The 14,318-nt window shown below is 37.8% G+C and overlaps 1 protein-coding gene across 2 annotated transcripts in view; it reads left to right on the plus strand.

Moving 5' to 3' along the window:
• Positions 1-14,318, plus strand: part of LOC109039138 (uncharacterized) — a 29,078-nt gene that overhangs the window by 11,729 nt on the left and 3,031 nt on the right. The window contains exons 1-3 of one of the 2 annotated variants that reach the window (XM_019054496.2): positions 4,894-7,193; positions 12,290-12,358; positions 13,210-13,299. In XM_019054496.2, coding sequence (XP_018910041.2) covers positions 6,084-7,193; positions 12,290-12,358; positions 13,210-13,299 — 1,269 coding nt within the window. In that variant the 5' untranslated portion in view covers positions 4,894-6,083. Of the gene's footprint in view, positions 1-4,893; positions 7,194-12,289; positions 12,359-13,209; positions 13,300-14,318 lie in introns of those variants that run through there. The other variant, XM_072300760.1, reaches the window with a different exon arrangement.

Here is a 14,318-nt window from a genome sequence, read left to right on the forward strand (position 1 = left end):
CGGTCATTCTCCACTGGATTCGATTCAAGCCTTTTAAATGCATTTACAAAAGTCTGGAATCCTAGGGTCATTTCTGCGGATTCCGTTCGCAGTGTTTTAATTGGAACGCAAGAAGAAAGTAACCGCAGTAGATATTTTTTAGATACGTACCTATGCCTAGTATTATTCTTTTGGAAAGATAAATCATTACTTGAAGTTTCACTACTGAGTACTTCCACATTTCAAAGGGTTATTCCAAAAATTATATTTTTAGATATCACTCTCGAATTCGCACTCTAAAAACTCTAGTTCCGCTCGTAAATATATTGCTTTAAAGAAAGGAACAGTTAAATTGGATTGAATTTTGCAATAAGGAACTACTACCCCCGGCTCTCCCATAGAAACACATATCTCATGGGGAAATCAATGGCATATATGCTGTTTCTAAAATGGGCCGGAAATAGTGGTTCCTTATTGCAAAATGTAATCCAATTGATCTATAGGCAGAAAAATACCAAGCATTATTTGGGTGGAAGAAATGCGATTAAAGTAATTTTGAGCACAATTGATATTAGATTTACTCCGGTCAAAAATTCAGACTGAAAACAATATGGTAGGATAATAAAGGTTAAACTTTCGTCTAAAATTGTATCGTAAATACGAATAAAACTCTAAATTTCTTTCAATCGGTTTCAATCAAATTTGCTTGGTTTTTTTCTGCCGTTAGGTATTGGTCCAATTGAGGTCTATTACTGTAAAAATGTAGGATTTATACTTCAATAGTTTAGGGAGAAGAAAAAGGATGGATTTTGAGTCTCATGGGCACGGAATCCAAAGAAGTGTAATTGGCGTACTAAGAAACTGATCTCAGATAATTAAATTCATCCTTTACTCACCGAATACTCCTGGTCATAGACCATACTTACCACTAGGTTCTAATGATAATTGTGATCGCCTAATTTTCTCAAATCTTTTTTACAATTCATACGCAGACGTTTTTTACCCCCTGTTTGATATAGGCATGATATCTTTGAACTTTTTAGCTTATCATTGAGGCTAGTGACAGGCAACAGGGTATGCCTTGCCTTACCACACTAGAGAATTATATACAAATATAGGTAAACATTTATACTTTATTTTTAAGTCATTCATGTGTTTTGTAGCCGTTGTCGGCCTAGGTCTTTCTGAAATGACCAGTGACCGCTCAAGTCTTTCTGTCATTCACCATTGTTTATTTAAAAAGGCTGTGAGGTTGAAAAGGATAAATAATTATTTACATTAATAATATTGATTTAAACGACAAGAATATTTCAAATCTCATCTATTGGCGGATCCAGCAAATTGGCAAAATTGACTTTTCTCCATTTAAACCTTTGGAAATGTATCGGTTCTTGGAGAGGCAAGGTGCTCCGACAAGAATCGATTATTTAGCATAGGTTTAAATGGAGGCAATCCGGTGTTGCCAAATTGTTTGACCCGCCTCCGGTTACCATCCGATGCGTTTTATCATTTAATTTAGCTTCACAAGAGGATCCTAAGGTTATGACTCATCTATGTGTATGCTCCGATCAGACTCAACAGATCTTTTTTTTACGACCTTGCAAGTCTAATATTTGTGCTGTGTTTGTTTAATGTTTATTTAAGCCCGTCCAAGGAGAAATCTCGAGGGAGAGTCAGAAGCATAGAAACATTAAGTCAAACCATTTTATTCCTCAGCCTCTCTAATGATAACCGAGCAGAGACGAACATTGATTGAAAAATCTCAAAACCATTACTTGCAATTGCGAGGAAATAAAATGTTGGTTTATGGGAACATGAAAAATGCTTCCAGAAGTCTCCCAAGAAGAAAATATATTGGAATGAAAAAATTGCTCGCAATCATTAATAAGTATAACTATGGTGATCAAAAGCCCGTTAACCACCTCTAACTTTTTACCAAATTGAGGTAAAGATTTGAAACTTGGGTAGTGTTGCTAGGTTAAAGGGAGCTACTTTTTGGCCGTCCGGAAATTTTTAGGAAACGAGCTCCCCTGAAATTTTTAGGGGGCAAGCCCCCCCCCCGAATTTTAGGGGGGGCCAAAAAGTTGTTCCTTTTGACCGAGGAACATATCTCAAGTTTCATATTTTTACCTACCTACACTAGGCGAAAAGTTAGAGGGGGTAGAAGGGACTTTTGGATCACCCTGTATAATCTCCTAGAATGGAGTGTTTCCAAGTTCCGGACAATGAGTAATATTTCAGGTATTTGCTTGTTGTGTAATGCTAAATTAATTCAAGCATTCGCGGAAATGAAACTTAGGTCGTTGTTTCTTTCAGTAAAATGTGAATGTACAAGTGATTTCGGCAAAATTCATGAACATTAAAACAAGCGTCCGCTTCCGATAAGCATCACAACTCCTCAAATAATGATTATTACGATTGAATTTCTTTATCTCCTCAATTGGCTTATTGTTTATGTTATTTTTATCTCTCTTAACTTTTAACGCCTTAATATTTGTTTTTGTTATGCCTTCCGATTGAACTTGAAACGAACAATCTTTGAAAATTTTAAGGCCTGATTTTGGCTCATGTTTTGTTGGATAAGTTACCATAGTTGTAGTTTGATAAAGCGTGGAGACGAAAGCCGTTGGCACATTCTAGCATCAACTTAACTGATATAAGTGCCGAGTATGTCAAAAATTCTTAAGTTCAATTTTAGGATACTTTTACAGGAAAAGTATTGCTACGACGGCCAATGGAGGTCTTTAGGATCCAATATAACTAGTTAAGTGTTGTCAGGTTGGCATAGGCGGAACTAAGGGAGAGCCAGAGAGCCTCTCCCCCCCCCCTCCAAATTTTGTTACACTTGGCTCTCTAATAAAAATGAAAGGAATTTTGCAGAGTAACTGAGTGACATTTGAGGTATCGGAGAATTCGTATTTTTGTGGATTTTTCGGTGAAAAGAGTTTAAAACTGTTCCTGAATTTTCAACTTTCAACACTTTTGGGGCAATATTCCTCCCGGACCCTTCTCCCTACGCCTTCCTGTAGTGGCATGGCGTGCTTTGCGATGTATTGATTGATCTACCAACAAAACCGATGGAAAATGATCGATAAATTTAATAGGGTGTTCGCAACGAACATCTTAATAACAATTCCTTACTACAGCTTCAAATGGGGAAATGTCGATCATTCACGCCTCGCCATTGCCTTCCTGCCCCCTCCGTAGACCCTCCTTGAAGAGGTCCGTCTGTGCCGCCGCCCCCCCCCCCCCCAAAGAAAGAATCCTTATAGTTCCGCCTACGTTAGTTGGTTCGTCAATGACTTCCACAAGATCGGAGAAAGCCGAATCCGTCACAAATCTGCAAATGCCTCTCCCATTACGCTCAATGATAAGTAATCGTTAGCATTTTCAGAGACTCGAAATGAGTATTTGTCGAAATGGTTTGTCATCTGTCATGGCTTTTGGAAAAAACTTACGTTTATGTATGAGTATAGGTAATTATGTTGAAGGCTAATTATTTTATTAAATTCTAGTCAATTTATGTTTATTTTTGAAATATTAAGTTATGCGGTTTTCTTAAATTTATGCTTGTTAAATATTGTTTCGAGTTTAAATCCTTGTTAATTTAGCTGTGTTCGTTATTATTTTGCACACTATTTTAGTGTGATCTAAGTTTAAATCTTGAATAAATTCCATTATGCTCCTGAACCCATTCCTGTTGTGAAAATGATTATGCTAGAGTGGCAAACGGTGGTTTAAGTGTGTGAGGAGAAATACATTACCCCATAGTAACACGTATAAAAATCAGCATTAATTTGCTTCCGGTCTAATTGAAAGAATTCGTGGATTTTAAAATGTTTCAGTTCTTCTAACTTTGAGTTCTCCGGAAGAATTATTGTTCTCGGAGTGTGCCGATATTATTTCATTTCATGTCTGTTGATTGTAATGGAAAATATTCCTTTAACTTTGGTGCTGTTGAATGAAATAATAAGCACGAAAGTTTTCCATCCTCAAACTTGGTCTCAGAAATTTAAAAGTCGTTATGTGTTAATCATACAAACATATATACGTGTGTGAGATCTGTACAATGAAACACAGGAACGTAAACACAAGTTATTTCTCTCAAATGAGATACATGAGGAATTAAGGAGAGGAGAAAAAAATCTACGTCAACAGAACAATGAATTCTAAATACTCTTAATATGAATCAAGACTTCTCTTTTTTGTCTACCAACTTTGTATGTAAACATTTTATACATCTTTTTGTACTTCAAAGTAAAGCTTCAATTAAACTGTAATCCTGGACTTTTTTATTTTTAAGTACCCTAATCTGAAAACTCTCATCCGTTCAGTCCATTAATTGAAAAAATAGCGAAACGTCCCTTTTAATTTTTATGAGTTTGTTGATGGTGAAATTTGTAAAACACATTATCGAAGTTACGATGTTTCATAGTCTTCGCTAGTGTTATATTATTTTCAAGAAAAACTGTTGACACTGTCCGACATTTTCACCATGTATTCTGGGGAGACGACAAAAAATAAGTGATTTTTTTTTAAATTAAAAGAGGGGGGGGGGGGGAATTGTTTGTTCTCCTTGGAAAAAATACTTAAACGCAAGAAGAATTCTAAAACGTCATGAATGGAGATACGTGTTTTACGATTATTACCATCTTATGAAACTTGTTACCTTAAACGGTATAATTAGTATTTGGTGAATGAGGTTTTGTATGAGATAACTCCACACCATTTAAAATTTTGAACCGAGGATCTTCAGAAAATTACAACCATTTTTCTATAGAATGAGTTCAGGCGCCTGAGAGTTTACCTGGTTCGCACAGTATTTAACAAGTAAATATTATCTCCTGATGATTTCATTCAAATTATGAATCAAAACTTTACTTGCCAATAACGCACGTTATTGAGACACATTTAGAAAACAAATTGGAATAATAAGTCGTTGAAATAAGGAGTGAACACAGAAAATATATATTGTTCTTACACTTGCACTACATTAGTTTTGATCGAATACATAGAGAAGTGACGAAAGAGCTGTCAATTAGGGATGCATAATTACTAGCCTCATCATTACTCAATAGAATTACCTTGAAAATTCTGCTAAACAAGGGCTCACTAGCCAATGCACCGGTATGTACTACAATGCACTTCTCTAAGTCATCAATTGCAATAATAAAGGGGCCAAATAGAGCGTGATTCTCGCAGGGTAGTAACTTAACTTACAACCAGTTACTCTTTGCTCACACCTTCTCCTCAACCTTTTGGTACTATTTAAATTTCGTTGAGATACAGGCAGTCGAGAATACTAGATACGCGCGCACTGCATTATTTTGTGATTCGTAGCCTCTTTATCAATCTGATATTTTTTAAATTTAAAGAAAGTGCTATTAAAGTGCTATTGTTTCTCAGTATTGGTGCCTACCGTAGCCATATTGCTCTTCCTATTTTCAAAATCATCGTATTTTCAAAAAAATATTTCTTAAGCATCTGTATGTCGTGGTTGCAAAAAATTGAAATTAAAAATAAATATGAAAATAGACCATAGGAGCCATCCATAAATTACGTCACCCAAATTGGGAGGAGGGGGGTCTATAGCGGTGGATGACGGGAAGGAAGGGAGGGGTGAAGCCAAGGATGACGTAAAATTTTCTGAAAGGCAAAAAGGCTGGAAATGCTTGCTTGAAATTTGACTCTACATTCTGACTTTTCCTTCAAAAAGAGGAGGAAGAACAAATCATATTTTACTACTTAATAAAAGAAATCAATCATATTCTAAACGATGCAGACAATATCTACGGATTTTTATCAATTTTCTGCGTTTTCCCCCAAAAAGAGGGGGAGGGGTACACTAAGGATGACATAGTTTTTGGGAGGGGGTCTAGCAGTGTATTACGGTTGGATACGGTGAGGGAGGGAGGGGTAGAAAATTGAAAACTAGGGGAGCGAGAAAGTAAAAAATGGGTGATGTAATTTATCGACGGCCCCATATCGCAGTCAACTTAGGAGAAAAGTTAGAGGTATTAAAGCATTAAAAAGGAAACATGAAAAAAATATTCAAACTGCATTTTTGCCGCTAGGATGAATTTTACGTATCGCGGAATAGTAAAATGAAATTTAAAAACCGCACATTCTTAAACTCGCCGCTAATTTTAACCATGCGGTTATTTGGAGTCTTTCCAATAAATCCAGATACGCTCGAGTGTTCACGTTTTGACGTCATTTACTGCGGCTGTTTGGGGGTCCTGTCAATTTTGGAACTGCTCTACACTCCGGTCTTCATCATCCACCAAAAAGACAAGCTGGTCCCCGCCAATTTTCCAGCGACAACCACTATCATGTTCATCCAGTCCACTATCACGTCTATAGCCGCCCGTTACACCGCCCTCCACAGAGTGATAAAATATTTCCCGAGAATCAACGACAATATAATCAAAACCACCAGTCTTTTATACACCCACAGTTTAGCCGACGAGAAATACAAACGGGAAAGAGCCTTGCTCATAAATAGATTATTGTGTATTTTCATTTTTATCGGAGTCGTGGGGCTTAATGTGAATCGAGTTCAATGTTTTATCAGGATGTCAGAAATTATAGGCGACACAATTTATTTCGTTTACTTTATCATGTTTCAAAATAGTGCTGTTCTGCTCATTGAAATCATGTTCCTACGCACTGTCGCGCAGTTGAATTTGAATTTCTCGAAGATAAATAAAGAACTTGAGTTGATCCTGGAGGAAACTGAGCTTTTTGAAAAACAAGCTCAGCGCCTAATGTGCAAGGTTGAAGGAGCTGAGAAAGTCAATAAGGATGATAAAAGCAGTAGTAGAATGACTTCTACTACACACGGACATCCTATCAGGTCTCCTTACGTTTGGCCGAGCTCGGGGAAATCATGCGACAGTACGTTGAAACTGAATATTGAGATGGTTGGAACTCCGGAAATATTCCCTATGAACACGCTCAGCCGGTTAAAACGACTTTTTTTCTTGCATATTCAATGCAGTGAAGCAGTAGAATCGTCGAATAGCCTCTTTGAGGTGCAGCTACTTTTCTCCGTATTTCGGCTGTTTTGTGTCAGTTTTTTGGTCGTGTATCAACACCTCTCCAGATACGTTGAGTACGGATTTGCATACACGGTTTTGATATACGTGTACATATTCTTCATTATTCTTAGATCCACGCTCCTAACTTCAAGTGCCGGCTGCACAATTTCCGAGGTACGAGCATCGAATAAGATTTTCATAATAAGCGTCAAAGTCGGATACGACGATCAAATGGACGTATTTATGCGAAATGGAACTATGTGGAAGCGGAAAGATGGGGTGTGCTCGTTAGTTCTCGGGCCATAAGAATGAATGGGACTTTAAAATCGCCAGTGACGTCAGCGGTGCGGGCGCTATACGAGCGACGACGACTAGGTCGTCAGTCTTTAAATTCATGAGCCCTGTCCACAAAGCTCTTGTCACATGCCCACGACTCACGAGTTGGCGCTCAGTTCCTTTTGATTTGATTGAAAATCCTGCTTTTCCATTTTCTCGAAAGGAACTGCATATATATCCACTTTTACATTGTTTCTTGTCCAGCTTCTACGAGCACACCGCATATCTTTCCACTTCCACATAGTTCTTTTTATCATAAATACGTCCAAATGATGAGCTTTATTAAGTATATTAAAAAAAAAAAAAAAAATCTTTACCGCAAAAGCTATCTTTAAAATTGTCACGAATCGATGGCGAAATTGCCCAAAGAAAGGATTGGCCAAGTGGCCACCTTCGAGGGTGATGCAACTAATGACAACTCCCGAGCTTTTCTGTAGAAGTGAGAAAAGAGGGAGCGCCTTCAATTCCTGAACATGCAACACGTACATCCGAGGAAGACGGATAGTTGCATCAAGGTCTCAAGGTGCAACGACCAATTCAATACGCAGTATTTGTAGGTCGGAATTATGGCTCAAAATTCTCTGCAGACCAATTTTTTAATTTATATCGATACGGCAAGACAATGGATCGTATTTGATAGTGGTTCGATGTATCGTTTGGTTCAAAACAATAGAATATAACCTCAAACCCAAATTTTAGGATATTAATCCGAAAAGCTGAGAATGAGAAATTTCGTATCACTTTCTCTACTCTTGGTCAATAAGTGCTCATACGCATCAATAATCTATCGCAAAAAACCCGTTCCGTCAGACAACTCAATTGACTTTTGAGGCTATGTTTATGTTTGAATCGATCGATATCGATACAATCTCACCCGTTTGATGTATCGAATACGATCCATACGGTCCTTTCTAAACCATGCAATAAATCGCACTTCAGTGTCTTAGTGCTGTCTCAAACTTTCAATAATCGGCCCGCTGGTCTTGTGTCACTGACTGCCAATACTCTCCTCATACATGCACTCCGATATTCGGGTGCTACAACGGACAAGTCCCACGTATTTCCAAGGAAGTGAGAAAAGAAGGCGCGCCTTCAATCTTTGAATATGCAACACGCACATCGCACAAGCGTGAGACACGAATAGTTGCATCGAGACAATACAATCAACTCATTATAGTTTCTGAGACGGGAGTGCTTTTAATCTTTGAATATCGACAACGAAACATCCAATTCACGTATCTCGGTTTGCAACATTGCAAACTTCCTTTCATACCTTATTTTTTAAAATGGAAAACTACTCAACATCAACTCTTGAAAATTTCCGTAATTGTTCTTCTCCGTGCGAAGAAAGCTATGTGAATTCTTCGAGGAATGATATTGATTTGTTCTCCTCAAAAAATTAACTTGGGAGTAGAGATTTTTAAACAAGCAGTGAACTCCAACACAATGTGTTGATAAGGCGCGTCATTAACTCGCACATATCAACCCCTTTAGTTTTCATTTACAGAGATTTCAAAATAGGCAAGCAGCACAACAAGAGAATTCACGATCCAACACTGCGAGGTCAACGACGCACCTTGACGAGACCGTGTATTGTGAATGTAGAGAGCTATTCGATCGAATTTAAGTTTTTTGATCTGCCTCAAGCAAAATCTTATCAGATTCTTGAAGAAAAGTTCTACGGAATAATTTAAGCGAAGAAAGAAAAAATTCTGTCGAATTCCTAGAAGATAAAGTCGATTTAAAGGTATTTTGGGGCTAAAATACCCAAATCACCGGTAGTACCTATAAATCCCGTTATATTATTGAAAAGAAATTGACTCGATATAAATGCAATTACATTAAATATGTCTTGATTTTGTTATTTTAAACGTCTTTCCATGCAAAAAGTTCAACCATGTCGTTGCTTTATTCATTCATGAATTGAAAGTAAGCAATCTACATCCCAAAAATCTACTGATTTGCCGTAAAAAATTGCAGAAACTTGATATACCAGGTCGATGCACCCACTCGTTGAATTTACCAACCAATTTCGTGAGTGCAAATGTGTAAAAATCAATATGCTATAGTCATTTTGTGTGCATTTATTTTTCATGAAACAATAATAATTTCAATCCCGAAAAACGATCAATTTTCCGTATAAAATCGAAAAAATCGAAATATGTCGACTCCCTGACGTGAAAATTAGATTCTACGTGTGTAAATACTCATGTATCGATATGCTGAACAGAATCTATGTGTGGACACAGTCAGAAGCCCGCGGCAACATTAATTCAACAGAAAAACTGTAAAAATTAGATCGGATTTTAGCCGCTTTGCCCGCATCTCCTCGTTACTTACAACAAACCGTTCTTATACTCATCTCAAAATTTTTCTCAGAGCTTTGGGTTATTATCAGCTTCCATTTAAACCCCGGTTCGATGGCCAAATCGGCGGCCAAAAAAGCAAGCCACTGTTGAAGGGTTCTATGAGAAATTCGTGATATTATCGCTCAGGAAATCACCCCATGGCTAAAATTGGTGGTATAAATGTTTAAGTGCTTAAAATAATCGTATTCAAGAAACTAAGGCATTAAACCATGGAGTCAATTTCTTTTTAATAATATAACGGGATTTACTACCGATGATTTAGCTATTGTAGCCCCAGAATGCTTTTAAAGCGCCTTTACGTTCCAGAATCTCGACGGAATTTTTTTTTTTTTTTTGGGGGGGGGGGGGCTTAAACGATTCAAGAGACACTGTAGTTAAAAATATAAAGATTTTTCGATTTGGACGTATAAAAAATGTTTAACTCGTTCAGGCACACCGTGTATTGTATGGAGTGCTGCTGTTATTCGACCCTTGTCTTCAGGTCAAAATTCTTACAAAGAAGCCCTTTGCAAGAGGCGAATTTTTGTAATTTCTCCCAGTTTTTTCTCCGTTAGGTATATAATTGAATTGCTTGTCAAATTCTGAGGTCAATTATATTTAATTGTAATTTATACATTTCTTTTTTTCCCCTTTATTTTATTTTCTCAATGGAGAAGTTTTGTTGATTTCTTCGGATTTCGATTACTGTAACTTCTCTTCTATTCAGCTGATTTTTATGAATGAGGTCTCTTTTTATTTGTGTTTTAACGGAGAGTATGGAATAAATTGCTAAACACACGCGAAACAATTTTTTTGAAAATTGGATGAATCCTAGCGTGACGGTGAAATGGTTAATCAAGCGTAAGTAATTGGGCGAGGGGCTGAGGGTCCCGGCCGCCTGGCGACCGTCATCAGCTATTGTTCGTCGGGACGCCGACGCAGTGGTCAGGAGCGCGGGGAACAGAGGGGTAGGTGGATTCCTGTATGAGCCACGTTTAGCAAATGGTCTAATGAGTCTCGAGGCTCATCACAGATTGCACTTACACATATTGCAATATCAGAGCACGGGTACCAACTTTTGAAAATCATAACAGCCGTGTGGAGATCTGTCAAAGCAACGTTTTGAACAAAACGGAGTGAGTGAAATTCTCATTCTTAAAGTGCCGAACTGGTCAGTCATCCTCGAATCAATTAGCTTGCTTCTGCTTATATATGCATATTTTAAATCAGCGCGTCGTACTCTTAGGCTTTTTTTTAAAAAACCAAGTAACGTAGACTCTTGGTATTCACTGCACATAAACTAGAAAGCCCAGAATGAGAAACAACTTTAAATCATAATTATTGACGGATAAATAAACTTTTTACATGCTTTGGAAAATCTCAGTTCTTGGTAGTCACTTTTCGGTAAGGAACTAAGGGACTCGGTTATTGTATCGAGCAGGGTTCGAAACGATCGCAAAGGCGGTATACTACGTATACACGCCAGAATCGCGAACGAGATACGTGTCTGGAAGCTTCATCGTAGATACGCAACACGCACATCTAAGATACTGAAAGTAAAATGATTAACTTACTCATCAGGTCCCTGGTAAAAATTGGCGATACGAGCTGCGTTTCAAAATACCATAGTAGTTCTTATAGACGACTAGAGAAGGCTATTGAAAATCACATAGCTGGCTGTAGAAAGCGGAGCAAATCATATAGCCGGGCTATACGAACCTATAAAAAAGTATACAGTCGGGCTATAGTTCCTATCGCCGGGCTTTACACTTTATCGCCATTGGCTATAAAAGGCTGTAAGAAATTGTGTAGAAATTCGTGTACTTTGGAAATCATTAAGTTTGATACGGAACTACCTTAATATTTACAAAACACACATTATATTTTCCTTTAAAACATATTTTTTTTTCATAAATTAAAATGAGATGGTCTATACAGAGTGTGTAAACATTTCAAAATCATGAGTTGAAAAACGCTGACTCCGCGAGATTAAATATTAGAGCCTAACACAAAGCGGAGCGGCGACGCATTAGCGCCTGCAAACCTAACAGGGATACTTACTTCACGCATTGCGCGGTGACGCACTGGCGCCTACAAACCTAACAGGGATACTTCACGCATTGCGCAATGCGTGAAGTATCTCTGTTGGGTTTGTAGGCGCCAGTGCGCATTTCGCACTCTCTGCCCGCCCGCCGCGCCGCAGCGTGCCACGGCGTCTGAAGCAACTATTTCACACCAGAGGTATTGCATAAGTACCAAAGAAATTTAAGGCGCTCCAACATATTAAGAATGACAGGCATCCTTCAAAAGTACGGAGCTTTCCTCGCAAAATAAATCAAGATACTACGGCACAAAACGAGAGCGGTAGTCCAAAAACCAAGTCCTAGTATCCGTATTTAGTAACGTTTAGCATAAACTTTATCGTCTGGCTGTTGCTTAATCGCCATCGGCTATAAAAGGCTATAAGAAATTGTACAGCCGGCTATAGGTCTATAGTATTTTGGAACACACATTCTACTGCCAATTTTTACCTGGGGTGATTAAAAAAACAAACAGGTGATTTCTTAAATGTTTATTTTATTCCAGGCGCAATATACAAAAGTCCTGATAACAAAAATTAACAATCGATTTTTGGATGTCGATACGAAAGAGGAGGTGAGATAACTCAATAATGTTGTTTTCTTCTGATTGTTCCCTCTCCAAATAGTATGCTTTTTGGGTAACTTGTTTTGCGGTAAGGAACGGCCATAATTGGTTTTATATGTCCATGCAACTACCTGCATAGGTAGATTAATGACACTTATTACGTTTCTAGGATGAGCTAGAAATAGTAGTCCCTCGTTCAAAATGTAGTGTAATGGCATTTGAATCGTTTAAATGAATGCATGTAATAGCCGTCATCAATGTAACCTCTATTCTCCAACTAATGTTAAACAACCTTTTTTAAGTAATCCAAACTATGTTAAAACTCTATCGCAAGTCCAAAATTCTAAAAGTTTCTCCAATAAAGTCTCATGTGTTTACAATCGTACGTTATGCGCTGCTTATGAAAAGGAGAATTTGAGTCTCTATTGTGGTGCGTTGTTCGTCAACTGAAGAAAGTGACCACCGAAAATGAAAAATTACTTAAATTTTCCTAAAGAGGGTGGTGGAATGGGGCGATTTTTATTTTATAAAATTTCGGCAAAAATCCAATAAAACTAGAGGGAGGATAAATGGGGTTCAGCTCAGAACTAAATAAAATTGCGTAGAAATCCGGGTTAAATCCAGGATTAATCCAGAATTATTTTATATTGGGGGGAGGGGGGGGGGTGATTAATGGAATCGAAAACCGGGCATGGTTGGTCACTCATTACCTAAAAGCTCAGAACATACTGTGTGCTTAGATGTGTTCGTACTGCATACGTAAAGTGACGTATATCCAGAAACGTACAAAATTCCATTTTAAAATCTTCATATTGTATTGGTACAAAGATTTTACCTTGTTTTTTACTATGTTCCCACAGCTCGACTTGTTCTGGGAACACATCACGAGCAGTAAACTTGAGTTCACAGCATGTGGATTTTTCACCCTAAACACGAGACTAATTGCATCAGTGGGTATTTTTTTCTTTACTATTATTCTATGCGTACATCGTAATCGTATACCTTTTCCCATTACAATTCGTCGCTCCTCTGACCGAGGAGAGTATCTCGATTTTTACTTGAGCCCTGTTTCACTTATAAATCCTTGTTTCCTGGGGTTCACGTAGGGTGTTTCTTATTTTTTAAATTTTCGAAATCGAAGGAGGTCCTGGTCTTAAAAGTTGATGTGTGGATAGATTAGAAGCCCTGTGCAAGGAAAAAATTTTAAAACAATTTTTACCCGGTGCTCAAACGACTTAAGTGACACAGGTTAAAATTTGAGGTTTTTAGACAAAATAACACTGTTTTCTAATGGAAAACGCCGAGTTACGGCCCTAAAGGGCGAAAATTTCGTCCGTTTGGTCGTATCTGCAACACAAAAGCCGCAAAACACCCGAGAAAGGCGCGCGCAAGGAAAGACACTTGGGGCAAAATGGACGCGCCGCAGCGCAACGCGCGCGCGCGTCCTCTGCACTGCCCAAGCGACATGCCGCATGCCGCACACACGCACTAAGCTTACGCTGGCCCGAAAGTTCCCGTACGTTGCAATGTATCATTATGAATTGACCTAGATACACACTAACATTAAAAAAAAGGTTGAAACGTATAAATACATCTAAAAAACACATTCTCTTAATATGATATTGGCTATAATGTAGGAAAATCAATTTCAACAAATTAAACAATTCAAAGTTAATCAACTAAATCAAATAATCGACAGTTTACTTAAAGGCTAAGAGTCTTCAAATGTTTATCCGACTATTTTTAATATATTTGGATGGTTTTATTGACTTTGGCTGTGACTTATAAGAGATCATGAAAAGAAGCTCTTGTTCGTATCGGGAGTTGGCAATTCAAGTACTGATTCCTTTGTAAATAAACTTCGCGTGAAACAAGAAGGTTTCAGTATGGTTTTCTCTGAAACAAACCCCAAAACTTTAAAAAAAAACTCCCTCAGTTAAGGCCGTATTTAAGGAGATATCCCCGCTTT

The sequence above is a fragment of the Bemisia tabaci genome, chromosome 5, assembly GCF_918797505.1.
Source record: "Bemisia tabaci chromosome 5, PGI_BMITA_v3".
NCBI lineage: Eukaryota > Metazoa > Arthropoda > Insecta > Hemiptera > Aleyrodidae > Bemisia > Bemisia tabaci.